Below are 26,969 nucleotides of genomic sequence, written 5' to 3'. Positions count from 1 at the left end.
TTAACCATTTTGTGAATACTTCCCCAGATTTTTCTACTTGTATATAAGTGTGTGTGTGTGTGTGTGTGTGTGTGTGTGTGTGTGTTTAGGCAGTTTTTCACTTTTCAGAATTCTATGTGTATCTTTATTTTAACTCACTGTCCACTGGAAATCGTCAGCTGCAGAAGGGTACGATAAAGGCAATCTTAATCTCTGCAGCACCTGACCAAAGAAACACCTCTTCTTGATAGATTTATGGGAGCACTTGAGCTGGAGAAAGGTGGAAGGTAGGATCCTCTAGAGAGACCCCGAGGTCACCAAGAAGGACAAGCACGTGAGCTGCAGAGAGGACAGCAAGAGGCCCATAAAATCACCAGCAACTGTCCTGACCTACCCGGTGAGCACACGCTCCTCACTCCTCGGGCTGTGAAATGCTCCAGTGTGCTTGCTAGTAGTCTGGTGCCGAGGGGAGGGGAGGCAGCGGAGGAGGGCAGGAGGGCGGAATGTGGGCCGGGCTGAGTTTAGAATTACAAGTGCCACAGAGGATCTGGAATCACACTTTAAATAGCCCGCACCTTCCCCTTGCCCCTCAGATAATTCTCACCTCCCTCCCCTCCCCACTGGACCTCTGGCAGCAATTTTACTAAGGTTGGTAACATTTTCATCTCCCCCCCCCATTTCTGGGTCTCAAAGCTGGTCGGTGGGTTCCATGGGACTTACAGTCAAAGGATTTGGGGGATCCTTTCCTAGAAAATATGTTTCTGACATTTATGTGTGCACATGGCTAGACTAGATAAGCTGTTTCCTTAACTTTGTGAAATTTTAGTGACAGTTTATTTAAGGCACAATGTGATTTGAAGAAAGGGGATTCTAGATCGAGAGAAAAAACAACGAGGTTTAACTCCAAGAAATGAAGGCTTTCTTCTCTGAAGTGTCTGAACACAGACACTTTAACAGGATCGAAAGAAAATGAACATTCGTGTGCCTGTGACTCTACTAAGTGCTGTCATAGATACATATATATCTCCTCGTTTCATTCTTGGAGCTAAGCAAACAAAGACAGTGTAATTGATTAACTTCCCTGAAGTCAGTGAGTGATGGGGGCACTAGCGAAGACTTGAACCCCGCCTTGTGTGACCCTATAGCTCTGTTCTTTCAACAGTGCCACCTCTGAGAAAGCGGTGTCCAAATGAGGCACAGGGCACACAGAATAGGACTGTTTCTTCCAGGGCCTGGGAGTATGAAGAAGTGAAGGGAGATGACTTGCCATAATTGGGAGACAGCTATCAGGTGATAAAGGGAGTCCAGACTGGCCTCCATACTAGACAAGCTTCTTGAAAGGACTGAGCTAACTCCTAAGGACCCCATGCTGGGTTTCTCCTTCTTGGCCCACAAATAGTCTTTGGGGCCCACTCCCTAATTTATCAAATAAAGAATTGTTCCCTGAGCTTCTCAGTAATAGGACTGTTTCTTCCAGGGCCTGGGAGTATGAAGAAGTGAAGGGAGATGACTTGCCATAATTGGGAGACAGCTATCAGGTGATAAAGGGAGTCCAGACTGGCCCCCATACTAGACAAGCTTCTTGAAAGGACTGAGCTAACTCCTAAGGACCCCATGCTGGGTTTCTCCTTCTTGGCCCACAAATAGTCTTTGGGGCCCACTCCCTAATTTATCAAATAAAGATGCCTATTGTTCCCTGAGCTTCTCAGTAGCTCTCTGCCTCTCTTAAGTAGCCACTGGAGGAGGCGGAGTCACAGGATGTGGCCAGAAAGGGGACCCACTGACAAAGTTCTCATACATGAACTTTTCTTGAGGCGCAGGAGAAAAATCATCTTCCTGATTCTCCAGTAAAGGGAGCCCTGATGCACTGGGGGGAGAGAGTCATGATAGACGCTTATCTTCAACACTGTGATCAACTAAGGCAGCCAGCGTAATTGAAAGGATGTAGTTGAAAGAGTGAGTTTAAGTCCTGGCTGTGCAATTTGCTAGATGGAGCAGTCATGTTATTTAACCTCTCTGAGGGGCAGCTTCCCTGTTTATCAAGTGGAGGAAAGGCTGTTGTCCTCCCAGGCTGTTAGGTGGAATGAATGAAATAAATGTCTGGAAAGGGCGAACTTTACAGTAGCTGCTTCCTACACGTGCGCCACACCCAGGTTCATTCTCCGTCCCAATAAGGGGCTGGAGTGGAGTGTTTCCAGCAGGGTTTGGGAATGTGGTTTTTAAAACTCGTTTTAGGTGGTCTTCTCTACTGGAGCAGATTCCTGCATTTGTCATTACCAGAAAGGAAAAGGAGCCTGTAGTTTGTCTTATGTTGATTTCAGAGAGAGATGAAGAAATGGAAAATCAACTCGTCTTATTTAGGGTTCCTTGTCCCAGTCGACCTCTCTCATTATTTGGGAAGGTTTTTTTTTTAGCTGCTTTTTATTTTTGTAAATCAAAAATAAAACTTGTTCTTTGATTAAAATGTATTAAATATAGATAAGGAAAATATTCCTATCGTCTAGCCATTGTGTAAGGAATATTTTGGAAGATAATTTTTCAGGGCCTATCAATACTTGATAAAATATTTTTTCGAGCATACCCATACTGTATGTGCTGTTTTAGGATGATTTTCACTTCACAAATAGCGAACACCTTCTCACCTCATTACTTTCTGCAAAACGATTTTTAATGATTATAGAGTAGCCCGTTGTATGTATCTGCCATAACTTATTAGCCTATCTACAATTTTTGAATAGTTATATACTTTCTCATTTTTTGCTGTTATTAAAAACGGACATCCAGGGCCTCCCCTGGTGGTGCAGTGGTTGAGTGCTGGGTTACGAGGCTGCCCACAGCCTCTGCAGCGCTGGTTCGATCCCCGGCCACCAGCGAGCGTGCCACAAAAAAAAAAAAAAAGACATCCTCAATGGCAAATCTTTACCCACGGTCACACAGTTATTTCCTTAGAGTACATGCCTGCAAAGAAAATTGGTGGCTTTGAGGATATACAAAAATCCCTTTCAACTGTCCCCCATACAGAGAAGAGAGACAGCGAAGCAGGTGCTATGTAGACAGGCCTGGGTGTAGGGTGGCAGGGAGAAGCTAGACACCCCAAGGCCTGTGTCAATTATTCCATGTCCACAAGCTCGAATCCAAGCGTCCTGTGGAGTGGAAGCAACATCTGTTTGGAAGCAACAAAATAAACATCAATGCTTTCTTTCTGAAACAGGAAAGGAATATATATTCTCAGCACCTGTTACCCAGTCATTACCAACAAGAGGTGCTCACGGTATACAGACCTCTTCAGGGCATTTATTCCTCTGGGACTTTGCTGGTGAAGGAAGGGGCAAGGTATTCCTTCTGAGGTCCCCAGTAGTAACAGAGCACCCTGCTTGTTTTCCAGGTGGGATGGATAGCAGGGTCTCGGGTACAGCCAGTAATGGAGAGACAAAACCAGCATACCCGATCGTGGCAAGGGCAGAGGAAGATGCTACTCTGGAGCGGGGGCACTGGAACAACAAGATGGAGTTTGTGCTGTCAGTGGCCGGGGAGATCATTGGCCTAGGCAACGTCTGGAGGTTTCCCTATCTCTGCTACAAAAATGGGGGAGGTGAGAGCCACCACGCCATCCCCCACCCCAGAAGGAGGCTGGCTCCATCTCCTGCTGCCCTCTGGGGAGGGCATAACCGCGTAGAATGCTGGAGTTGGAAGGACTGTTAGAAGTCGTTAAGGACACTGCAGGAGACTGAGACCTAGACAGATGACGTGACTTTCCCGGGGTCTTTCTCTTATGGCGTGGTGTCCGAGAAATATGACTATAGGCTGGAGCCAGATAGATCGGAGTCCAGATTCTGGCTCTGCTACTTACTATCTGTGTAATCCTGGGCAGGTGACTTCCGCCCCCTGAGCCTCCTGCTGCGATAGTAACACCTGCCTTTCAAGGTTGTTGTAAGGGGTAGAGGTAATGTGCATAAAGAGCTAATAAATGGTGATATGTTGGTGATGATGGTGATACCAAACTGCCCAGTGATCTTGAGACTCCTCAGCCTTGGCCCTGAGACCCCCACCTGCCTCTTTGCTGGATTGTGACATTCCCTGAGCCATCGTTACCCTCCCCCACAGGGTAGTCTTCCTTAAAAAATGTCCCACTGGAAACGTGGCGCGCGCATGTGTGTGTGTGTGAAACTCTTAACTCTTTACCAGATGTTTGTTGGCTCCTCACTCCCCTCCATTCCAACCCCCAGGGAACTCAGATACCCCCACAATAGTGGTGGTGATTTTGCCTCCACCAGCTCACTTTCAGACACTGTCAGGTCTCTGTGGGGAGCCCCAGAGGGATTTCCCAGGTCCTGGAATGTTCTGATTGGGCAGCAGGTTAGGGCCGGCTTCTTGTCGATGTTGGTAAAGTGTGGGAGGGTTTGGGCTCCCTGTGTACTTGTGAAGTGAAATGCAGCCTGGGCCAGAGGAAGGTGGGGGTGGGGCAGAGGTGGGTCACCAGGGGAAAAGCTGAGAGGAACAGGCCACAGGGAAGGGAGGTGACTTAATGCCACACCCCCCCTTTTGCAGGGCAGCTGGAGGCTCCAAAGGCATCAAGTTCAGCGTCTCTGCGGTCTGGGGAGAGAAAGCATACACACTGAGTGGAGAGAGGAGAGCTAGGGAGACACAGGGAGATGCTCCAAGCTCATAGACTCGTGCTCTTAGGTTTGTGGCAACTGGGGATTGGCCCTGAGGTTGGAGGTTAACCTGTATTTTTCCAGAGGGAGTGGGAATGAGCTAATAAGTCTTCTCACCCTAGCAATTTCTGGCCAGCAGCCTGAAGCGACAGGACTTTGCTCAGCTGCCTTGTGAAGGAAGGAGAGAGTCTCCCACCTCCCAACGCACATGTTCTAGGGAATTGAGACCCCAGCACTCTCCCTTCAGGGGCTTGGGTGGAGCGATGGGGCTGGGGGGAGGGGCAGCCTGGAGGCTAAGTGGGGCTTTGGGACTCTGTGGAACCTGGAAGCCAGCTTAGCCTCTCACGTGGCAGGAAGATTGGGTGGTGAGCAGCTTTCCCCAAGCCTCTCTGGCATTGGGTTAAGACTGGCCTGGGAATTAGCAAGAATGGCAGGAAGAGGCAGCAGTTGTCGCACAGAATCACTGCGCTGGAGAAGGGGAAGAAAGTGGAGCAGTGGCAGGAGCAGCTGGCGAAGTGGTTTCCCAGTTTCATTTTCCTGGCAGTGTTTGGGTCTGAGCCTGCCTCTGCACTAAGTGTGGGCAGCCTGGGGTGGGCGGGAGGTCTTGGATGCAGAGACAGACCAGGGAGCAGAGTGTCTGCAGCCCTTGGTTTTTCACAGGGGTGCTTGTGAGGAAAGGGGAGGCAGAAGTGTAGCTGCTGTGGCGCCTTCGCGCCCCCTCCCCCCAGTCTGCCTTCCAATGTGCTGATTCTGAGGGACAGTGGAGACACTTTAGGGGTCTTGGATGCAGCCAAGTTCTCTTTCTTTAATCTGCACACCACCATCCACAATCTCTTCCCTCAACAAGCACAGGGCCTTGGGACTCCTCTCCTCTCCCTTGATGGACGTCAGCAGCTGGGGGAAGTGTTCTGAGGGGCTTTGGAACTGGAGGCTGATGCCCAGGTTTGCTGTGAAAGGCATGAGTCAGCCAGGGCCACGGGATGAATGAATGGAAAGACTCCTTTGCCAAGGGAAGGGGATTAACCAAGAAGCACATGGTCGTAAGGACCTAGACACGCTTGCTTTTCTGTTTCTTGGTATTCTCAGTGCTTTAGCCTTTCTGTCATCATTTCACATCCTGGTCTCAGGAGCAAAACAAACTCCCACTGAGACTGGTGCTAAGGGTTCCTGTTGTCATCTCCTTATGTCTTTGCAAAGGAGACACTGCTGCCTCCTTATTTGTGCTGATGTGGGGGGAGAGTGGGAGGGGGTGGAGACCACTTAAATGGTTTTGATTCCTTTCCTCCTGGCTTTGTGATTTTATTTAAATCCATGACTCTCAGATTGATGCTCGGGCTTCTGGGGGATGAGAGGAATGTTTTGAACAAGTTCTGGGTGTTCCTAGAACAAGGATGCTAGGGTACTCTGGGGTACTCAGCCCAGTTTGGGGCCCTTTCTCTAAATCCATAGCTTTAAGCAGCACTGTTTGTGTAAGGGTCAGCAGGGGGAGGACACATGAGGACTATTTATTTAGTGACCAGGTCAAGGATGAAAGAGTCCCTCAAATACAATTTTTTAAATAATTTTTAAATTTTTTTATACCATTGTTCACTTTTAAACAATATTTGCTTCTCCCACCCCCTCAGGTGTAGTCCCCATAGAATTTCCTTCCCCAATGCACCCGTGCACCATCACCTCAGTGCACCCGTGCACCATCACCTCAGTGCCCTGTGCTCCTCCCTCCCTCCCTCTCCCGCCTCCTCCCCTGCAGGATGTCTCTGGTTTACAATTGTCTGTTTTTGCTTTGTTGTGGTTTGTACTGTTATTATTATTATTATTATTTTTAAAAGATGTATTTATTTATTTATACAAGCACTGGGTACAGTCAGAAGTGCAGGAGGGGGTGAGAATATTCACCAGAGCCAGAGCAGGGAGCAGAGCAGGCAGACCGAGGAAATACACTGCTGAGGGGAGCAGCGGGCGGCAGGAGAGGTCTGCGCGCCATGTGGGACCCTCACCCGGTGGCCGGGGATCGAACCCGTGCTGCAGAGGCTGTGGGCAGCTTCGCAACCGAACGCTCAACCGCTGCACCACCAGGGAGGCCCACTGTTATTATTTTTTTACACTGATGTCTTATTTGGTTCCCCTATATTCCTGCTATAAGTGAAACCATCCGATATTTTTCTTTTTCCTTCTGGCTTATTTCACTGAGCATAATTCCTTCTAACTCCATCCATGTTGCTGTGAATGGCATGAGTTCATCTTTTTTGATTGCTGAACAATATTCCATTGTGTATAGATGCCACATCGTCTTGATCCAGTCATCTATTTTTGGGCATTTGGGTTGTTTCCAGGTTTTACCTATTGTAAATAGTGTTGCAGTAAACATAGGGGTACAGGTGTTCTTTGGAATCAATGTTTTTGTGTCATTTGGGTAGATCCCTAGTAGTGGAATTGCCAGGTCGTATGGTAGCTCCATTTTTAGTAGACTGAGGAATCTCCAGACAGCTTTCCATAGTGGTTGGACCAAAGCATAATTTTAATTCCAAACCAACAATGTATGTGATGTCTTCTTTGGTTCCTTCCAGCTTTCACATTGGGTAGATCCAATTTTTTTTTAAGATTTATTTTTTATTTATACAATAGCTGGGGTGCAGGCCAGAGGTGTGGGAGGATGAGAGGATTCACCAGAGACAGAGCGGGGAGCAGAACAGGCAGACTACCGAAGTACACTGCTGAGGGGAGCAGTGAGCGAGGCAGGAGAGGTCTGCTGCGCCACGTGGGTATCTCCCTGGCTGGCCAGGAATTGAACCTGGGCTGCAGAGGCTGCGGACAGCTTCACAGCACTGCGCTCAACCCGCTGTGCCACCAGGGAGACCCTGGATAGATCCAATTTGAAATGAGTTTCAGAGGAAGGCTATACTAGAACAGGTCAACAGTTGAACAATTGTGGTTGAAAGCCAGGAAGCTGAGAACGTGGTATAAAGAAACCCATCAAAAATTGGAAGCCATTAGGAGGCTTTCTCAGGAGATGGAGATCATCTCTCCCCTGCTGTCCAGACCCTGGCCACCAAAGCAGTTGCCTCATCCTAGTGACTTTCTAGAGTCTCCGGTCTTAGCCAGTTGCCTCAGCACATAGCAAAACTGACCAAACCTTGTCCTCGTGGGATTCCCACTGTAGCGGAACGAGACAGACACAAACACAGTAAACAGAATTGCAGACCATACCAGCAGGTAGTGAGCTCTGGGAAAAAGACCAAGGAGAGCTGGAAAAGACTATTGGGAGTGGGAGTGAGGTTGGGCCACATGGGGAACATTCGAGCAAAGACTTATTTGGTCCTGTGGATACTGAGCATGAAAGAACTTTAGGCAAAGGAAGCAAAGGATTGGATGGTCTCAAGGCAAGAGGCTGGACTGGCTTATTTGAGGAGTAAATAGATGAGTCAGAGGAGCAAATAGGGTGGGGAGTGCAGGTCATACAGCTGTCTTGTCAGCCATTATATGACTTGGACTTTAATGACATGGTGGCTGGGGGTTTTGAGCAGGAGTGGCAGAACCTTACACCTTTAAATAATCTTTCTGGATGCTGTGGTGAGAACAGATTGTGGGGAAGAAAGGGCAGAAGGAGCAGTGACAAGGTGAAAAGTCTTGGAGTCATCCTTGACTCCCTTCTTTCCCGCATGACTGTTGATCGCGCCCACACACCCAGATCCTGGGCTTTCAACACGAAGGTCTCCAGCTCAGGGCCCCCAGCTGCCAGCAGACCCAGCAGGCCTGGGACTGGAGAGCCCCTGTGAGGCTCCAACAGAAGGTCCCAGACCTGGGCCTCCCAGAAGTGGGGATCTTAGAGGGGGAGCTTTGTGGGGGAAAGGTGGCAACCAGAGAAACCTCAGCTCTAGACTATACGGAGGGGGCAGGATGGTGTCCGGGTGAGGGATTGATTCCAGGGAACTTCTAGCATCAGGGGACACTTGATGACCGTAGATGCTGAAGGAGCACTTTTCTTCATATAGGAGTAATAAACAGTACATGGCAATTTTCCCCCATTTTTAATTGCTCTGTGCCCGCTATTGGTAGAATTAACGTTGATGACAGCATAAAGCTGTTCGTGACAGCTCCGTTGCTCGTAGGAGACATCATCAGTTCATGTTTTTAAAAAAATCAGCTGGCGCATTACTAATGAGCCCACAGAGCATGCTTCTTCAGAGCAGGGTGGGCTGCAGAGTGATTCCATGCTAGGATGGGCATGTTTTCTCCCATCTGGTGGGGAAAATGCCAGAACATTCTAGAACTTGGGGGACAGAGACTAAATGGGGCATCAGGGGGTGCAGGTAACCACGCACACCCTCCTTCATCTCCAAAACTAAATCCACCTTTTAGTGGGGTGACTGGGTCTTGGGTGGGAAAAGAGGCAGTGTGCCTGCAGGACTCCCCAGCCCCTCTTGAGCTCAATCCCACCCCCCGCCCCTTCCTCACCTTCAGGGCCTTTGACTCTGCCTGGTGAGTGCGGACCTTGTCCTTTGTCCAGGCCACCTCAGTGCTCAGAGGCAGAGGAGGAGGGGAGCAGAGCTGACCACAGACCCAGGGCAGTTAAACATTGGCTTGGCTGATTGGGAAAGTGCAGGGAGATGGAGATGGCAAGGAGGCTTGGGCTGGGCTGAAGACTGTCTCTTTGCTGTGTTCCTGATGCTCGCAGTGACAGTTCGTATCAGCTACTGAGTTCTCTGTTCCCTATTGCCCAACAAGTCTGCAATTGATTTATGGGCTTATTAGGCTGAATTATTTACGACCTTTATGTCTTTGTCCTTGTGGTAATCAAGTGCTTCCCTCCGTGCTTGAATGATGGATGTGTTGTAGGCTCCAAGCCAGAGATATAGAAGGTGAAGAGCTGAAGAACTCTATTCCCAATTAACTTTTGTTTTGAACAGTTTTATTAGGGTACACGTGACTCACAATAAATTGCACAGATTTCAAGTGCACAATTTGACAGTTTTTGGCATTTATATACATCCATGAGACCATTGCCATAAATCAAGATAATAAAAGATATCCATCCTCGCCCCCAAATGTCCTCCTGTCTGTTTCTCCCACCTCTGACTCTGCTACCCCATTCCACTGAAATCACAGATACTTTTAAAAAATACGTATTTCCAGTTTAACAGATTTTTAAAGAGATTTGTTTTTATTTATGCATACAAGAACTGGGGTGTAGGCCAGAGGTATGGGGGGGGGTGAGAGGATTCACCAGAGACAGAGTGGGGAGCAGAACAGGTTGATGCACTGAAATATACTGCCGAGCAGAGCAGAGGGCAAGACATGAGAGGGCTGCTGCGCCATGTGGGTCAGCTCCCTGGCCAGGGATTGAACTTGTGGCCCAGTGCCTGGTGATGGTTTGATAGTGCTGAGACTTTAGCCCCTGCACCACCAGGGAGGCCCGAGAGATTTTTTGACATATAATGTAGATAAGGTTAATACATTGTACATGATGACTTGACTCACATACATATATTGCAAAATGACAGCCACAGTCAAGTGATTCACCACTTCCATCCTCTCACATAATTACCCTGACAGTTTTTTTTGTGATGATAACAGATAACATTTAAGAGCTACTCCCTCAGCAACATTCAAGTTTATAACATAGTTGAGTTCACAGTAGTCACTGTGCTGTATGGTAGATCCCCAGTATTTATTCATCTTAGAACTGAAGGTCTGTACTCGCCATACCTCCCACCCTCCAGCCCCAGGCAACCACCATTCTGTTCTCATTTCCACAAATTTGGCCTTTGTAGATTCCATAGACATGGGAACATACAGTATCTGCCTTTTTCTGTCTGATTTATTTCTCTTAGCGTCAAGCCCTTGATGTTCATCACAAAATGCAGTATTTTCTTTTTTTTATGGATGAATAATTTTCCATGCATCTGTCGATGGATACTTAGGCTGTTTCCATTCTATAAGCCTGTTTTCTGTCAATACTGCTGTCATGATTAATTTGCATTTCCTAGAATTTTATATAAATGGAAACATTCAATATGTATTTTTCTTTCTCTGGCTACATTCACTTGGCATAATTATTTTGAGATTCATCCATATTTTTCATGTGTCAGTAGCTCATTCTTTGTTATTGTAAAGAATGTATCCCATTCTATGCATGCACTATAATAATTTTTTTATCTGTTCTCTTGTTGATGGACATTTGTTTTGTCTCCAGGTTTTAGCTATTACAGCTAAACCGGCTTTCTGCACAAGTCCTTGTAAGAATATATAGTTTTATTTCTGACGGTTAATACCTAGGAGGGAATGACTGGATTACATGGTAGTTGCACATTTAACTTTTTAAGGAACAACCAAACACTTTTCCAAAATAGTTGTACCATTTTACATTCTTGCCAGTGGTGCATGAGAGTCCCAGTTTCCCCACATCTTTCCAATACTTGGTGAAACTTTTAAATTTTAACTTTCTAATTGTCATGTAATATATTTTTTGAAGATTTATTTTATTTATTTAAGCATAAAAGAGCTGGGATGTAGGCCAGAGGTGCGGGAGGTGAGCAGATTCTCCAGAGACGGAGTGGGGAGCAAACAGGTGGATTGACTGAAATAATTGCTGAGGGGAACTGCGGGTGAGACAGGAGAGGTTTGCTGTGCCATGTGGGTTAGTTCCTGGCCGGGGGTCGAACTCATGCAGCAGCAGCTGCCAACAGTTGCATACTGATAAGACTTAACCCCTTTCACCACCGGGGGGGGGGGGGCCCTAATTGGCATGTAATGTTATTTCATGATCATTTAAACAAAATTTCTCAAATTTTAGATGTACAACATAACGATTTGATATTTGTATGTATCATGAAGAGATCATCATAATAAATCTAGTTTACATCCATCACCACACAAAGCTACATTTTTTTTCATGTGGTAAGTGATAAGAAACTTTAAGGTCTGCTCTGTTAACAATTTTCAAATATGCAATACAGTATTATCAACTATAGTTACCATACTGTACTGTATATCACCAGGCTTCACTTTTTTTTTTTTTTATTTTCTTTCTTTCTTTCTTTCTTTCTTTCTTTATGCAAGCACTGGGTACAGTCAGAAGCGCGGGAGGGTGAGAGAATTCACCAGAGCCAGAGCGGGGAGCAGAGCAGGCAGAAGGACCGAAGTACACTGCTGAGGGGAGCAGCGGGTGGCAGGAGAGGTCTGCGCGCCATGTGGGACCCTCCTCTGGTGGCCGGGGAGCAGCCGGGGAGCAGCCGGGGATTGAACCGGCGCTGCAGAGGCTGCGGGCAGCTTTGCAACCCAGCGCTCAACCGCTGCGCCACCGGGGAGGCCCAGGCTTCACTTATTTTATAACTGGAAGTTGTACCTTTTGAACTCCTTTACCCACTTCATCCATCTCTAACCCCCATCTGTGGCAACCACCTATCTGCTCTCTGTATCTATGAGTATGGTTTGTTTTTTGTTTTTTTATTTCCTTAATAAATGAGATTATACATCCTTGTCTTTCTCTGACTGACTTATTTCACTTCACATTGCAATCTGTAGATTGTTTTAGGTAGTAAGGATATTTTGACAATATTAATTTTCCTAATCCTTGAGCTCAGAATATCTTTCTGTTTATTTGCTTTGCCTTCAATTTTCTTTTGTCAGTGTCTTACAGTTTTCAGTGTATAGGTCTTTCACCTACTTGGTTAAATTTTTTTTTTTAAGATTTATTTATTTATGTTTACAAAAACTGGGATACAGGCTGGAGGTGTGTTTGGGGCCGGGGGGGGTGGGTGGGAGGGTGAGAGGATTCACCAGACACAGAGTTAGGAATAGAACAGGCAGACTGACTGAAATACACTGCTGAGGGGAGCAGGGGGCGAGTCAGGAGAGGTCTGCTGTGCCATGTGGGTAGCTCCTGGCCGGGGAGCGAACTCATGCTGCAATGGCTGCAGTTAGCTTCATAGGTTGTGTCTTAGGCCCTTGTGCCACCGGGGAGGCACTCCTTGGTTAAATTTATTGCCAGGTATTTCACCCTCTTGGTTAAATTTACTCCCAGGTATTTGAGTCTTTCTGATGCAAATGTAAAAAATGGAATTGTTTCTTTAATTCCCTTTCTGATAGTTTGTTATTAGCATTTAGGAAAGTAACTGATTTTTGTATATTGATTTTGTGTCCTGTAACTTTGTTTAATTTCTGTTAAGTTTTTTTTTTTTGATAGAGTCTTTAGGATTTTCTATATATAAGATCATGTCATCTGCAAATAGTTACACTTCTTTTCTAACTTGTATGCCTTTTGTTTCTTTTTCTTGATCTCATTGTCATTTTAATTTATATTTTCTCAGTGATTAATATGTGCTTATTTGCAACCCAGGTATCTTCTTTGGTGAAAGTCCGTTCAATTTTTCTGAGCATTAAAAAAAATCGATTGCTTTGTTACTATTGAATTTTGAGGCTAATTTATATAGTTTGACACAAGCCCTTTATCAGATATAAATTTTGCATTTTTTCTCATTCTGTATTATATTTTTTCTTTTCTTAAGTGTCTTTTTTAGAGAAAATGTAAACATTTTGATGAAATCGTTTCAGTTTGTTCTTTTTGGTGTCATGTAAAAGAAATCTTTGTTTAACTACAGGTCTGAAATATTTTCCCCAGTTTTATAATTTTAGGTTTATATTACAGTCTATAACTGATTTTGGTTAATTTTAGTATATAATTAAGGTATGGATTTAAGTTCATTTTTTTTCATGTGTATGGATATCCTCCTGTTCCAGCATCATTTATTGAAAAGACTATCTTCTCTCCAATGAATTGCCTTCATACCTTTATCAAAAATCAGTCATCCATATATTTGTGGGCCTGTAGCTGGATTCTATTCTGTTCTATTGATCTGTTGTTTATTTTGATGCCAATACCACACTGTTTTACTTACCATAGCTTTATAATATAAATAAATATAATATACATATTTTGTATTATAAATATAAATATAATATAAATATTATAATATAAATCAGTTAGATTTAAGCCTAAAACAGTCTTTTTTCAAAGATGTTTGAATATTTCAGGTCTTCTGCTTTGTCATGTGAATTTTAGAATCTCTGTGTTAATTTCTACAAACAGCCTGTTGAGATTTTGAATGGGATTGCAGTGAATTTATTGGTCAATTTGGGAAAAATTGACTTTTTAATTTTCTGCCCCATGAAAATGACATCTCTCACCATTTATTTAGGTCTGTAACTTCTCTCAACAATATTTTGTGGTTGTGCGTATACATGTCTTTTCCATCTTTTGTCAGATTTATTCCTAAGTATTTCATATTTCTGGTGCAATTATGAATGGAATTATTTCTTAAATTTTACTTTATAATTTCTTGTTGCTAATGTGTAGAAATATAGTTGATGTTTGTGTGCTGATGTGTGTCCTGAAACCTTACTACATGAACTTATTGGTTCTAGTAGCTATTTTGTGCATTGCAAAGGATTTTCTTTCCTTTTTAAAGCCACTTAATGAGGTATGACTGATAAACAAAAAGCAGTATCATAATTCATGTATACAAATCAATGAATTTTTGTGATAATATACATCCATGAAATCATCACTACATTCAAAGATATAAACATTTTCATTATCTCCAAAAGTTTCCTCCTGCCTTCTTTTTTGTATTTTAGCATTTCTATGTTAAAAACTTAATGTAAGATGTATTCTCTTAGCAAATTTTTAAGTATACAATCCAGCATTGCAAAATACGCTAACGCTGTTTTGTGTGGTAGCTCCTGGGGACTTACTTTCTGAAACTGAAACTTTGTGCCTTTTGACCAACACCTCCCTGCTCCCCTCCCCTCCAGCCCTTGGTGACCACCACTGTATGAGTTTGACTATTTCATATTCTAAAGGACTTCCTGCATAGACTTCCACGCGTCATCTGCAAACAAGTCGGTTTTATTTGTTTTTTTCCAATCTGAACAGCTTTTAGTGCCTTTTCTTGCCTTCTTCCTAACGTTAAGAGCAATCGTTTCCTTGAAAAGAATTAAAAGCTGTGGACTGTGATAGTGATCCCAGATATCCAATATTCATTGAGTTCCTTGCTATTGCCACAGTTAGTGTTCTTTAAGCAACAATTGATATTTGATGGAGAGCAAGCCTTGGTAGGTATAGACGGAAACTTCGGAGTGAAAAAAGGTGCAAGGATTAGTTAGATCCTAGGAAACTGGTGATTCTTGATTTCTGCTGTGATTCCGGGTGTCTAGACTAATGTCCTTTGCAGTGTTGCATGTCCCCCACCCCAGGATTCTGACTGGCAGTGTGGGGCGGAAATGCAGGAGATGAATGTGGACCAGGAGGAGGCTAGTGCAGATAATGGACAGCCTGGTTTCTACCCGCAGGTGCCTTTTTCATTCCCTACCTCATCTTCCTCTTTACCTGTGGCATTCCTGTCTTCCTCTTGGAGATAGCACTGGGCCAGTACACCAGCCAGGGAGGCATCACAGCCTGGAGGAAGATCTGTCCCTTCTTTGAGGGTGAGTAGCTGTGTGATTCCAGGGTATCTGCACTGGCAGTTATAAACCTTATTAGGAATGACTGGATGGTTTAGCAACGGTGCTGATTGAAATAAAACTCTGTGTCTTCATGTTAAACCTTCCTCTTATGGGCCCAATACTGAGTTAATTACCCAACCCATTAGAGAATGGAGGACAAGATAAGTATGAGGCTGGGGCAAAGGCCTTAGGCTAAGTAAGTAGAGTGCAAAGCTATTTTGGCTATATAGTTAAGATAAAATAGTGATTTCGTTTTTTTCAAAACAGATTTAATCAATTATAAAACACTTTCAAAGAGAATTTGAAATGAAAAAACAATTTTCATTAATAATTCTACCTTGTTAAAATAGCTATTTAAAACTTAGGGTGTTTTATTTCAATCTTTCTCTCCATGTGGAATTTTCTCTAAGATTGTGTTTTGAGATAATTGTATATTTACAGAAAGTTGAAAAAATGGTACAACGAAGTCACATGTTTGCCCCAATGGTAACATCTCATATAACTATGGAAGAACATCAAAACCTTGAAAATGACGTTGGTACTGTCCAATTTCAGCCTTATTCAGATTTCACCAGTTTTCCATGTACTTCTGTGAGTTTTCCAATTTGTGTGAGTGTGTGTGTGTGTGTGAATTATTCTGTTCAATTTTATCACATATATAGATTTGTGTAACCACTCCCACAATTACAACACATAACTGTTCCATCAGCACAAAGATCTCCTTCATGCTGCGCATAGCCATGCTTCCCTCTCCCCTACTCACCCCTTACCTTTGACAGTCGCTAATCTGTTCTATATCTCTATAATGTTGTCCTCTTGAGAATGTTATATAAATGAAATTATACAGTGTATACCCTTTTGAGATTGACATTTTCACTCAGATCAATGCTCTTGAGATCTATCCAGACTCTTCTTATATCAGTAATTCATTCCTTTTTGTTGCAAAGTATTATTCCACAGTCTGGATATACCACAATTATTTAACCACTCACCCACTGAAAAACAGTTGTGTTGTTTCCAGTCTGAGGGAAGTTCACATATCTAATAATATGGAATATGCAATTTCTTTTTCTGTTTTTCAGTAAGTATTATTTTCCACACAATAATCATTTAATGATTGCATCAACTTCCATCAAGTGGCTATATCATGATTTATTTAATAGTTCTCTGTAGTTTTTTGCCTTTTTAAATTTCTTATAAAATTGTCATTTTCATCTATGATGAATATATTTGCTGAGCTATCACCTCCAACCCCCTTTTTGGGAATTTTTTTCTTTGGGATAATATCCCAGGGTTAGGATCATTGGATCAAATGGGCAACAAAGTTCATCTGGCTTATAAATTGTCCTAGTGAAGTGTTATGCTGACTTATAACAGCACTAGAAACGAGTAAGCATCTTTCCCCCATATCTTTAACAACTCTGAGCTTTATCAGTGGGTCCCAAGCTTGTCTCCACATTGGCACCACCAGGAGAACTTCAAACTATCCTGGGACTGTGATTTAAATGGTCTGGAGTCCGGTCTGGACTTTGGAGTTTTAAAAATATCCCCTAGATAATTCTAATGTACAGACAAGTTTGGAAATCACGGAGTTATATCATCTGCAAAAAAATCTCAATGGGGTCGTAGATGCAGGATTCAGTGGAGTTGTAGATAGTATCTCTCTGTGTTGCATTTTTGACACCTACAATTATAAAGGAGAGGGAATGTATTTAAAGGACATCATTTCACCCTTTGTATTTTCTCTTCTATGAATTGTCTGTTCTTGCTCTTAATATGTGTCTTTATGTTTCAGAAAAATAATCCAGAGATTATTGGAATAATCTAAGAGAATCCTGATATTAGTCTTGCACATTTAGAAAATAACTTTGTGCTGGTGAACATCCAGAGCTGAATAAAGGTGGTAGCGCCCAGGAAGCTGGGGCAGTCCAGCAGGAGAAAGACAGAAAACTCCCTCTCTCACCTGGCAAGGGCTGCTGGGGATGGGAGTTGCTGGCCAGGAGCCTCGGTCCCAGCACGTCTTGTTTTAGAATGCTGAGGGAGACACGCTAGCCCTCTTCTAGGCAGGGGTGGGTGCTGTGTGAGAAATCTGTCGGCAGTTCCCAGCCCAATCCTGCAGTTCCCCCTCCAGGCATCGGCTATGCCTCCCAGGTGATCGTCATCCTCCTCAACTTTTATTACATCGTTGTTCTGGCCTGGGCCCTCTTCTACCTCGCCAGCAGCTTCACCACGGACCTGCCCTGGGGAAGCTGCAATCATGAGTGGAATACAGGTAAGGACGTCTCCCCACGGGGTTCATTTCCTCCCTTTGCTCTACCACACTTACCAAAGTGGAAGGTCCTTATGTCCCAGCAACCCAGTCCCCAGCCTTAACTGGGAACACACTACCAGGTAGGCCAGGGAGATCTTCCACCAAAGATAAGAGCAAGAATTCACCAACATCACAGGCGACACGCTCAGTCTTTTTTAAAAAGAAATGCATGTATTAGGCAAATCAACTCATCTATTATGAATTCATTTATTATGCAAATAGAACTGATTTCCTTTTATGTAGTTTAGGCAGTTATTTCCATCTGAAATATGATTTGTTTGATGTGTGTATGTGTGGTTTGGTTATTTTTTTTTCTTCTCATGTCTTCCTTCTGACACTATTTTAGGTCTTTTTTTTTTTTTAAGATTTACTTTTTTATGCATATAAGAGCTGGGGTACAGGCCAGAGATGCAGGGGGTGAGAGGATTCATGAAAGACAGAGTGGGGAACAGAACAGGCAGACTGACCAAAGTACACTGCTGAGGGGAGCAGCCGGTGAGTCAGGAGAAATCTGCTCTGCCATGTGGGTTGCTCCCTGGCCCGCCGGGAATCGAACTCATGCTGCAGAGGCTGCGGACAGCTTCATAGTGCAGTGCTTAACCTCTTGAGCCACCAGGGAGGCCCTATTTTAGGTCTTTTCAACTCACAAGTCACGAGTACTCTCCAATATGGTATCCCTGGCTACATGTGCTCAGTGAACATCTGAAATGTGGCCAGTGTGTGAGGAACTGAATTTTAAAGTTTTTATTTCATTTCTGTGAATTTAAATGTAAAGAGCCATCTGCGGCTAGTAGCCGCCCTACTGGAAACAGCACAGGTGGTGAGCCTGCTGGGCGCGGCCTGCTTGGACCCTCAGCACCACATCTCCCTCATTCTCCAGAATCTCCCGGGCAGAGAAGGCCGGTCAGTGAGGCCCTGTCTGTGCAGTGGTTTGTTTGCTCTTGTTCAGCTAAGTTCCTCGGGGCTGAACTGAAGTTTGAATCCTTCACTTTGCCAAGGAAGCACTTTCTCTGTGCCAGCGGTTAGCCTGATACTCAAGGCTCTTCTTGTCCCCAAACGTTACCTCCCCTTCCAGGCGTTCTCTTGCGGGATCTCCACCACCAACACCATTCCCATTTTCCAAGTGTAAGTCAGATCTTAGAGATACATCTTCTGCTATTCAAAAATTCATTAAGTTCTTCTCCAATGTGTCTGAGTGCCTACCCTGACCCCTATCCTGACCCCTAACCTTGCCTTTTGTCTGCTTGTTGGTCTTTTTCTCACTGATCTTCAGGGCAGAAAATGTGTGTTCATCTTTGTCACCATTGTACCGAGCAGAGTGCTGGCTACATCCTAAGTACTCAAAAATATTTGTTGAGGGAGTCAAGTTTTTAAAGCAAAATCACTCTGGCTGCTGTGTGGAGACTTGACTAGGGAGACAAGAGTTGAAACTGGAGGCCACTTAGGGAGCCAGGAGATGTCAGCACTCTGCTCCGGGGCAGGGGAGGGAAGGGGGTGGTGAGAATGAGAAGGGTCAGCTCCTAGATTTTTTTTAAAGATTTATTTATTTATGCATACAAGAGTTAGGGTACAGGCCAGAGATGTGGAGGGTGAGAGGATTCACCAGAGACAGAGTGGGGAACAGAACAGGCAGACTGACTGAAATACACTGCTGAGGCAGCGGGTGAGACAGACGTCTGCTGTGCCATGTGGGTTGCTTCCTGGTCGGCTGGGGATCAAACTCATGCTGCAGAGGCTGCGGATTCCTTCATAGTCTGGTGTTTAACCCCTTGCGCCACCAGGGAGGCCCCAGCTCCTGGATATTTTAAGGGTGGAAAGCTACCTTTGCTGAGCCAGATGCTGGCTCTCATTAGCCATTGAAAATCTCTGACAGGCCATTTCTAAGTAGATTCACTTTCTTCATGTCCATAATGGGAGAATGCTCTGTCTAGTATTTACCAAGATTATTGTATCAATAAAATGTCAAAAAGATCGTGAGCGTTCTGTGAAACTCCTGAGTCATAGACAGATAATACTCAATGCTAAAAGAGCCTGTGACAGCCGTGTTCTTATTTCACCCTCCCATCAGTTCTACAAACGCATGTTCTTGTGCACATTACAGAGGTGATGGGAGTGAGACACCTGCACAGGAAGATCAGGAGCAGAGCTTTCTGGCTGGTCCCTGGGGTGCCTGTGCTTCTGGCCACCTGCTGTGTCACTTCCCCAGGGGCACACTTACTACTCCTCAAAGCTGTGACTTTATACAGGACAGTAAAATAAAAATATTCCTGGTCAGATGTTTCCAGCGTATGATGATGATTGTTCAACTTGTAATTTTTGACTTTATGATAGTATGAAAGTGACATCCATTGTGAAAACTGTACTTGAAATACTGAACTTTGGGGCTTCCCTGGTGGCACAAGGGGTTAAGTCTCAGCACAAGTTCGATCTCCAGCCAGGGAGCTGACCCAAATGGCACAGCAGACCTCTCCTGTCTTGCCTGTTGCTCCCTTCAGTGTATTTCAGTAGATCTGCCTGTTCTGCTCCCCAGTCTCTCTGGTGAATCCTTTCACCCCTACACCTCTGGCCTGTACCCCAGTTCTTGTATGCATAAATAAATAAATCTTTTTTTAAAAAAAAGAAGAAATACTGAGCTTTGTCTTATCCTGGGTTGGCTGGGTGAGATGAGATATTCTCCTGCGACTGGGCAGCGGCCATGACTCCCAGCTCCCAGCCAGGGGTGTGATCATGAGGGCAAATAGCCCATATTCATAGATGGCTGTTCACTGTCAGTTCAGTAGTCAATAAATAGCATGAGATGTATTATAACACATGCATTATATTAGATGATTTTGCCCAGTTATAATGAATGGAAGGCAGGCTTGATTGAGCTATGCTGCTTGGTTAAACCTTTCAACTTAGGTTGGATTTATCAGGATGTAACCCCATGGTAAGCCAAGGGTGATCTGTAGTTTGAAGTAGATGTCCTGAAGAACAGCCTTGCTGATACTGTCTCATCATACTTTGGTAAGAATAGGTATCCAGGGCCTCCCCGGTGGCGCAGTGGTTGAGTGCTGGGTTGCGAAGCTGCCTGAGGCCTCTGCAGTGCCTGTTCGACCCCCAGCTGCTCCCCGGCCACTGGAGGAGGGTCCCACATGGCGCGCAGACCTCTCCTGCCGCCCGCTGCTCCCCTCAGCAGTGTACTTCGGTCCTTCTGCCTGCTCTGCTCCCCGCTCTGGCTCTGGTGAATTCTCTCACCCTCCCGCGCTTCTGACTGTACCCAGTGCATGTATAAACAAAACAAACAAACAAACAAATAAATAAATAAAACATACTTCTATTAAAAAAAAAAACTTTAAAAAAAGAATAGGTATCCAAACACTTAGACGTGCACATGTTATTATATATTTGAAGGAGCTTTGTACAGACAACTTCAGCCCAGTTCCTGCCAGATCCCTTCCTCCCCATTCTCCTAAATTTCACCCCATGCTCTGTGTCAGGCCAATATTGGTTAATGACCTTTCTTTTTCTTCCTTTGCTGGGACCTGTGGCTAGAACACTGTGTCGAGTTCCAGAGGACCAACGGTTCCCTGAATGTGACCACCGAGAACGCCACCTCTCCCGTCATCGAGTTCTGGGAGTGAGTGAGGCCCTTTCCACAAGCCAGCAAGGGCTGTGTGTTTGAAAGAAGGCTGGAGAGGGACGGCCGGGCGGTCAGGCTGTGGCCACTCTCAATGAGCAGGGAGGGAAGAATTTCGTCTCCTTCCTTGATGGCCCTGTCACCTAAGTGGCTTTTTCTTTGTGGTCTTTGTGGTGAATGCACCACTGGCTTCAGTAAAAGAATCTTGCAAATCTTCCCTGCCTGAGCCTGCCTTCCCTCCCTCTGCCCCCCCTCCCCAATAGGTGTTGCATGCACAGGTGTGTCCTCACTCCAGCTACCTCCTCTCTTGAGCTGCATGTGCATTGCCTTGATATTCATCTATGGCATAAGGCCTAATATCAAAACATCTAGGGCATGAGGAAATGTTTGCTTCTAGGTTGAATTGGTGCTTGGCTTCCTAGAGCATATTTACCTGGAAACAGTCTGTATTTCCCTCCCTTACATCTACCCCCACTCTGGATAAAGCTGAGTGAAAATAACTATCAAACCTCTGCACAGTGGCCTGCAGACCTGGCTTCACTGCTGAGACATGCTGGCTGCAAAACCAAGGCTGGCAGCAAAAGTGGAGCCCAGCTTCCCATTCTTTCTCCAGGAGGCGGGTGCTGAAGATCTCCGATGGCATCCAGCACCTGGGGGCCCTGCGCTGGGAGCTGGCCCTGTGCCTCCTGCTGGCCTGGGTCATCTGCTACTTCTGCATCTGGAAGGGGGTCAAGTCCACAGGCAAGGTTGGTGTTGGAGAGCTCTTGGGTCCCCATTCCAGGTCAGGACTAGAGGGAAATGATCACACATGGGTTTCTTCCATGATCCTGTGCCTCTCCTGGGTTCTATCGAAGGTGCTTCCAGTATTTGGGAAATTAAGAGAGAAAGAGAAAATGGCAGGAAGGACACATCCAGAGGAATATGGCTTCGGAATGTATCTTGTGTACGAACACATTACAAATTGAACACAGTTTATGGCTCCCGATTTCATATACTAGTTCTTTGGAAATAATAATAATAATAATAATAATAATAATTCTGTTAAGAATATTAATCTCAAAATGATTCTCAGTCAACCCTAGAATTTTGGGGGATTCTTCCCCAGAGTGTGTAGGGTTTTAGAGAATATTCTGAGTTCTTCTGGACTCTTGCCCTGGAGGCCTCTGTCAAGGCTTCCTTCCTAATCTGGCAGCCTGGTTGTACAAAGCTCTGAGCTCTGTGAGGACCAGGATCAAGGTTACAGATCTTCTCACACCTAGTAACCCTTTCCGTAGTCCCACGCACACTGGTTGGGAGAATACCTAAGTTCATTCAGTCACTCAACAAATATTTACTGAGTATGTGTCTGGGGGAGAGATGGTGCTCTAAGCTGAAGGGAGGGAGGGAGAAAGGAGGCTGTGGCTCAGGCAGAGGGGAGATGGAACTGAATGGCTGCAAGGGGAGAAGGAGGGAGCCCAAGAGGAACTCCCTTTGACCTCTTCCCTGGGGTGGGGAGCTCCTGCCTTCTGTCTCTACTGGGTGGTGGGGGGGCTCCAGTCCCCTCCTTCCTAACTTACAAGTTCGCTTCTCTCATCTGCCCCTGCCCAGGTGGTGTACTTCACAGCCACATTCCCTTACCTCATGCTGGTGGTCCTTTTAATTCGAGGGGTGACACTGCCTGGGGCAGCCCAAGGAATTCAGTTTTACCTGTACCCAAACCTCACCCGTCTGTGGGATCCCCAGGTAAGAAGCCCCAGGCAAGGGCCAGCACTGCCTGGAGGCCTGGGAGCCGCAGGCCTTCTCTCACTCTGGTTGGGAATGCCTGCTGCTGGGAAGGGGTCTGCAGACATCTGTTAGCAATTACTTGTGGTCCCCTTCCTTGGGTCACAGCTGCTAGGGAACCCAGAAGCCCCCAAGGCCCTAGTAATGTTTCTCAAGGGTTGTAAATATGTCATTGTCTTTAATCATGAGTCATACCCCTTACCCCACCATCTATCCATCCCCTTTTGGCATTATTTCTCTTGGTTATCTTATCTCTTACAGAGTTTCCTCTCTGTTTCTTAAGCCTTTACCAGCACCCTCTGGTTCCGCCCCTCTGCCCACAGGCCCGCTGACCCACACCTCGCCCAGCCCCCAGCCCTTCCCAGCACCAGCTGGGCTGGTGTAGAGTTTCCTGTGGGTTGTCAGAGGCCTCTGCCTCTCCCCACCTTCCTTCACCGCCCTTACTCTGCCACAGCCTAGAACAGGGTGGGGTGGTGCTGCTTGCTAGCCAGAGGGGTTTGTGAAGCAAGGCCTAAAATAAGAACTCGCCCTCTAAGGGGTTCTCTGTTTGGCAGCCATTTTGAAAGCTGGCAAAGCCAGGAGGTGTCAAGGGCCAGAGGGGAGCGTGGGTAAGTGCCACCCCAGAGCCCCCAAAATTTATTATCCACTGTGTACCCTGCCTCTGCCTCTGCCTCCCTGGCACAGCAGTCACCCCTGGGGAGCTGTGTGCAATGTAAAGATCCTCCCCTTGGGTGCTGGTTGAAGGAGAGAGACTATATGAACATGTCCCTGAGATGACTTAGGGCAGGAGGCTCCCAGCAGAGAGAAGACTAATAATCAAACGGCTTTCCAAGCATTTAAAAATAGCAAGGCACAACACATCCACAGCTGAGAGAGTGAGAGGAAAGGGGGTGGCACACATTTCCATAGTTCCCCTTTGAGGTTGAGGACCCCAGTTCACAGACAAACAACATTTCCCCCTTGTGCAGAATTTGGGGTGATCCAGCAGCTGAATTGTTCTCGTTTCCCAGCCAGTCCTGAGTTCTGGGTTGCCAGAAACAGCCACCCCCTCCCCATGGAGTCGAGTGGCCTTGCAGCCTAGGTATTTGTCATTGATCTTCTGATGGGTCATGAGCTTATACCCCATTTCTTAGATATAATAGGCCGGTGGCTACTGCTCATTTCTGCACAAGCACAGGCTGCACCCGGGCTTGGGAGCCAAGTGTAGAATCAACTATTCAAGCTAGGACCCAAGAGATCATCCAGGGCAAACTCCTCATGACACAGGTGCGCAAACATGGCCCAAAGGCACACTGCAAATAAGTGGCCAAACAAGTGTACTTATTTTGTGAATTTTAAGTTCTTTGTCTTATCTGCAGCCAAAGGGATGTGATGGATAGTAGATAACAAGCAGGAGGTTGTGGGGCAGGTGAAGATTTGCCTTCATTCTCTATGCAAGTGTGGTTCTGGAGCAGCAGAGCTGTGAAAAGCCGGCCTTTGTGTGGGCGCCAGGCTCGGAAGGAGGGACTCACTCAAGCAGGGAGACAGGGGTCCGTTTTTCTGGAACTGATTTATGGCTTCTGTGACCAATGCCCTATTTTGTCCTGACCAGCTATTTCTAGCTAACAGCTATTGAGTGCTTACCTTGTCCTTGGCACTGCTGACAGGTTTGCATGCATTGTTACTGCTAATCCTCACAGCGGAGCAGTGAGGTATCTCCATCTTATAGGTAAGGAAATTAAGGCCTAGAGAGTTTGAAGAATGTTCCATCTTCACATCTGTAAGTAGAATCCAGGTTTGACTGATGATGAACCCCACACCCTGTGGGATCTCTTGGTCTCTGCTCATCACCACAGTGCACTTGTTCAGCCAAAATTCATCGAGCATCTATTATGTGCCTCCACTGTTCTAGATGTGGTGTTTGTTACAAAACAGCATCCAGCAAATGTGAAGAAAGTTGATCAGATAATCTTTAACTCAGAGAGTTAATAAGGCCATAATTCTGTGTCTGGGCCCTGCAGGGAATAAGAGTTCTTTGAATCCACTCTCTAGGATACCATCCTTCCAAGCTGGCTGTAGCAACCTGTCTTCCCTGCCCTCGGTGGCTGCAAGGAGAGAAACATTTCAAGAGCCAGCCTTGGTCCGGAGCTTCCGAGTGACCTTTTTTGCCACCTGGTCCTGGCCCCATGCTGCAGCTGGGCTTTGTTGTCAGTGAACAGGGCAGCACCCCCAGGGCCAGTGCCCTGCCAGGGCCCTAATTGAACATAGTTCACACTCCCTAGGAAGTATGATCATTCCAGCTGGCATTCGCCTGGCACTTGAGAAAGGTGCAAGATTCCTGCTGGCAGCACAAAGACCAAAGACTTTGTTTTGCTCTGTCTGGCAAGCACTGGGTCAGGGTCAGGGAGTGGGAGCCAAGAGGAGGCCATGCTGGTTGTGTCTCTTATCTTTCTCTCTGGGACAGGTTGCCTCTCCTGTGATTGTCACATGGGGAAGGGCCTCCTGACACTCAGACTCACTGGTGCACTGTGTGTGTCCCCACACGCTGTTTCTCTCCCTGCACCTTCTGTCTGTTCTGCTGAACTTTGGTAGATCGATAAGGGCAGGTGCTGGAGGTAGGGTGTCCAAAGAGCTCTCACTGAACTTTTTAAATCTCTGTGTTAAGCTATTCTAATAAAAGGTTACTTTAGGCAGGAGGTGGGAAGCACTGATGACAGTAAGCCTTTTCATTTTTATATTTTTGAGACGTGTCACTTCCTGGTCACTGAAACGTGACTTGCTTTTTAAAAATAACAGCAAGAGCAAACATTAGGACTGGCCGACACAGTCATTACGTGCCTACTATCCGCCAGGTGCTGCACTACCGCACGACAGTTTAATCCTCACATTAACCCTGTGAGTTAGCATTTGCTTCATTTTACAGACAAAGGGACTCAGGTTTAGACAACTTTATTGCCTCAAACCACAAAACTAGCATGTGAGGGAGCTTGGGTTTTCACACCAAGTGGTCTTTTGGAATCTGCCATTTTCTAGAAATTATGAATTAGTTGGGAGTGTGAAGAGCAGCTTTTTATTATTCCAGAATTATTCCAGAAGGTGGGATAGGAAATAAATAATTACACATGTGTTAAGCAATTCCCTTGTTGTTATACCCATTTTCCTGACGAGAAAAGTGAGGTTCAGTGACTTGCCTAAGAGCACACAGCAACAGTTGACTTAGGAATCGAACCCTGGCCAATTTGACTCCAAAGCCCAAGCCTTTTCCATTCCACGCTATTACCTTCCTAAATACAGTGATTACTGATGATCCCTGGAGTTGCTCCCCATCTTCCTTTGTCCCCGCACTTCCTCCCCCAAGACCTCATTTTTACTCATACTCCACCAGGTGTTTTTCACACTTGCTTTTTCTTGCCCAAGCCAAAGATGCATTGGAGCTTTGTTCCAGAAACCAGGGCTCCCTGGATGGGCAGGACTGTTGCCTGTGGTGGGAACAGAACAGCTTGCTCTGCTTGCTCCTTCAGCCCTTCTTCTGACCCCATTCCTTTCCCCCATCCCAGCAGGCTCCCCAGGCAGCAGCTGTGCAGAGAGCTGGAACTTGCCAAGCTCCCCATGAGCAGACTTTGGTCTTAGGCACTGTATCTGACCCTTGAACTCTGATCTCTCAGCCCTCCTGCTGCATTTTTCTCTGTTCTCATTAACCTCCCACTCCAGTCTCAGGCTGTCCCCCTCAGGGTGAGATGAACCGCCAAGTCACAATTTTTCTTTTTTTTTCCTTCCCAAGTCCAAATTCATAAAACTTTCATAATTGTGGATTTGCTCCCCACCTGCCTAGATGTGGGTAGCCACACAGTGTCTTGGGGGGACTTGAGAGTTTCCTTGGAAACTTGTGGGTCAGTCTGCATTGTGTCCTGCTTGGGGCCCCAGAAGCAAACACCCAAGGCCAGGCAGGTTCTTGGGCCATCTCCTGGGTGACCAGTTCTGGAGAGATCACCTGATCTCACTCTGGGAAGGATCCATGAGGCCTCAGACAGATAAGCATGTCTCCACTTCCTTACCTTCTCTGACCAGAGTAAATCCTCACTGCACCAGTGCTCGGAACCTCTTGCCGTGAGATCTCGCTCTCGGTAACATGCGTGAGGCAGGAACAAGAGAACTGAATGAC

The 26,969-nt window shown here is 45.8% G+C and overlaps 1 protein-coding gene across 18 annotated transcripts in view; it reads left to right on the top strand.

Annotated features, from left to right (window-relative positions):
* The window catches only part of SLC6A13 (solute carrier family 6 member 13), a 44,369-nt gene that overhangs the window by 9,162 nt on the left and 8,238 nt on the right, over positions 1-26,969 (top strand). For 4 of the 18 annotated variants that reach the window (XM_054696548.1, XM_037514572.2, XM_054696547.1 and 1 more), the window contains 6 exons: positions 3,365-3,571; positions 14,985-15,119; positions 17,257-17,409; positions 20,983-21,067; positions 21,681-21,813; positions 22,655-22,789. In XM_054696548.1, coding sequence (XP_054552523.1) covers positions 3,365-3,571; positions 14,985-15,119; positions 17,257-17,409; positions 20,983-21,067; positions 21,681-21,813; positions 22,655-22,789 — 848 coding nt within the window. The other 14 variants (XM_037514575.1, XM_054696549.1, XM_037514576.1 and 11 more) reach the window with 10 other exon arrangements.

The sequence above is a fragment of the Talpa occidentalis genome, unplaced genomic scaffold (assembly GCF_014898055.3).
Source record: "Talpa occidentalis isolate TD23 unplaced genomic scaffold, MPIMG_talOcc4v2.1 talOcc4.16, whole genome shotgun sequence".
NCBI lineage: Eukaryota > Metazoa > Chordata > Mammalia > Eulipotyphla > Talpidae > Talpa > Talpa occidentalis.
This window is presented reverse-complemented; position numbering and strand designations above follow the sequence as displayed.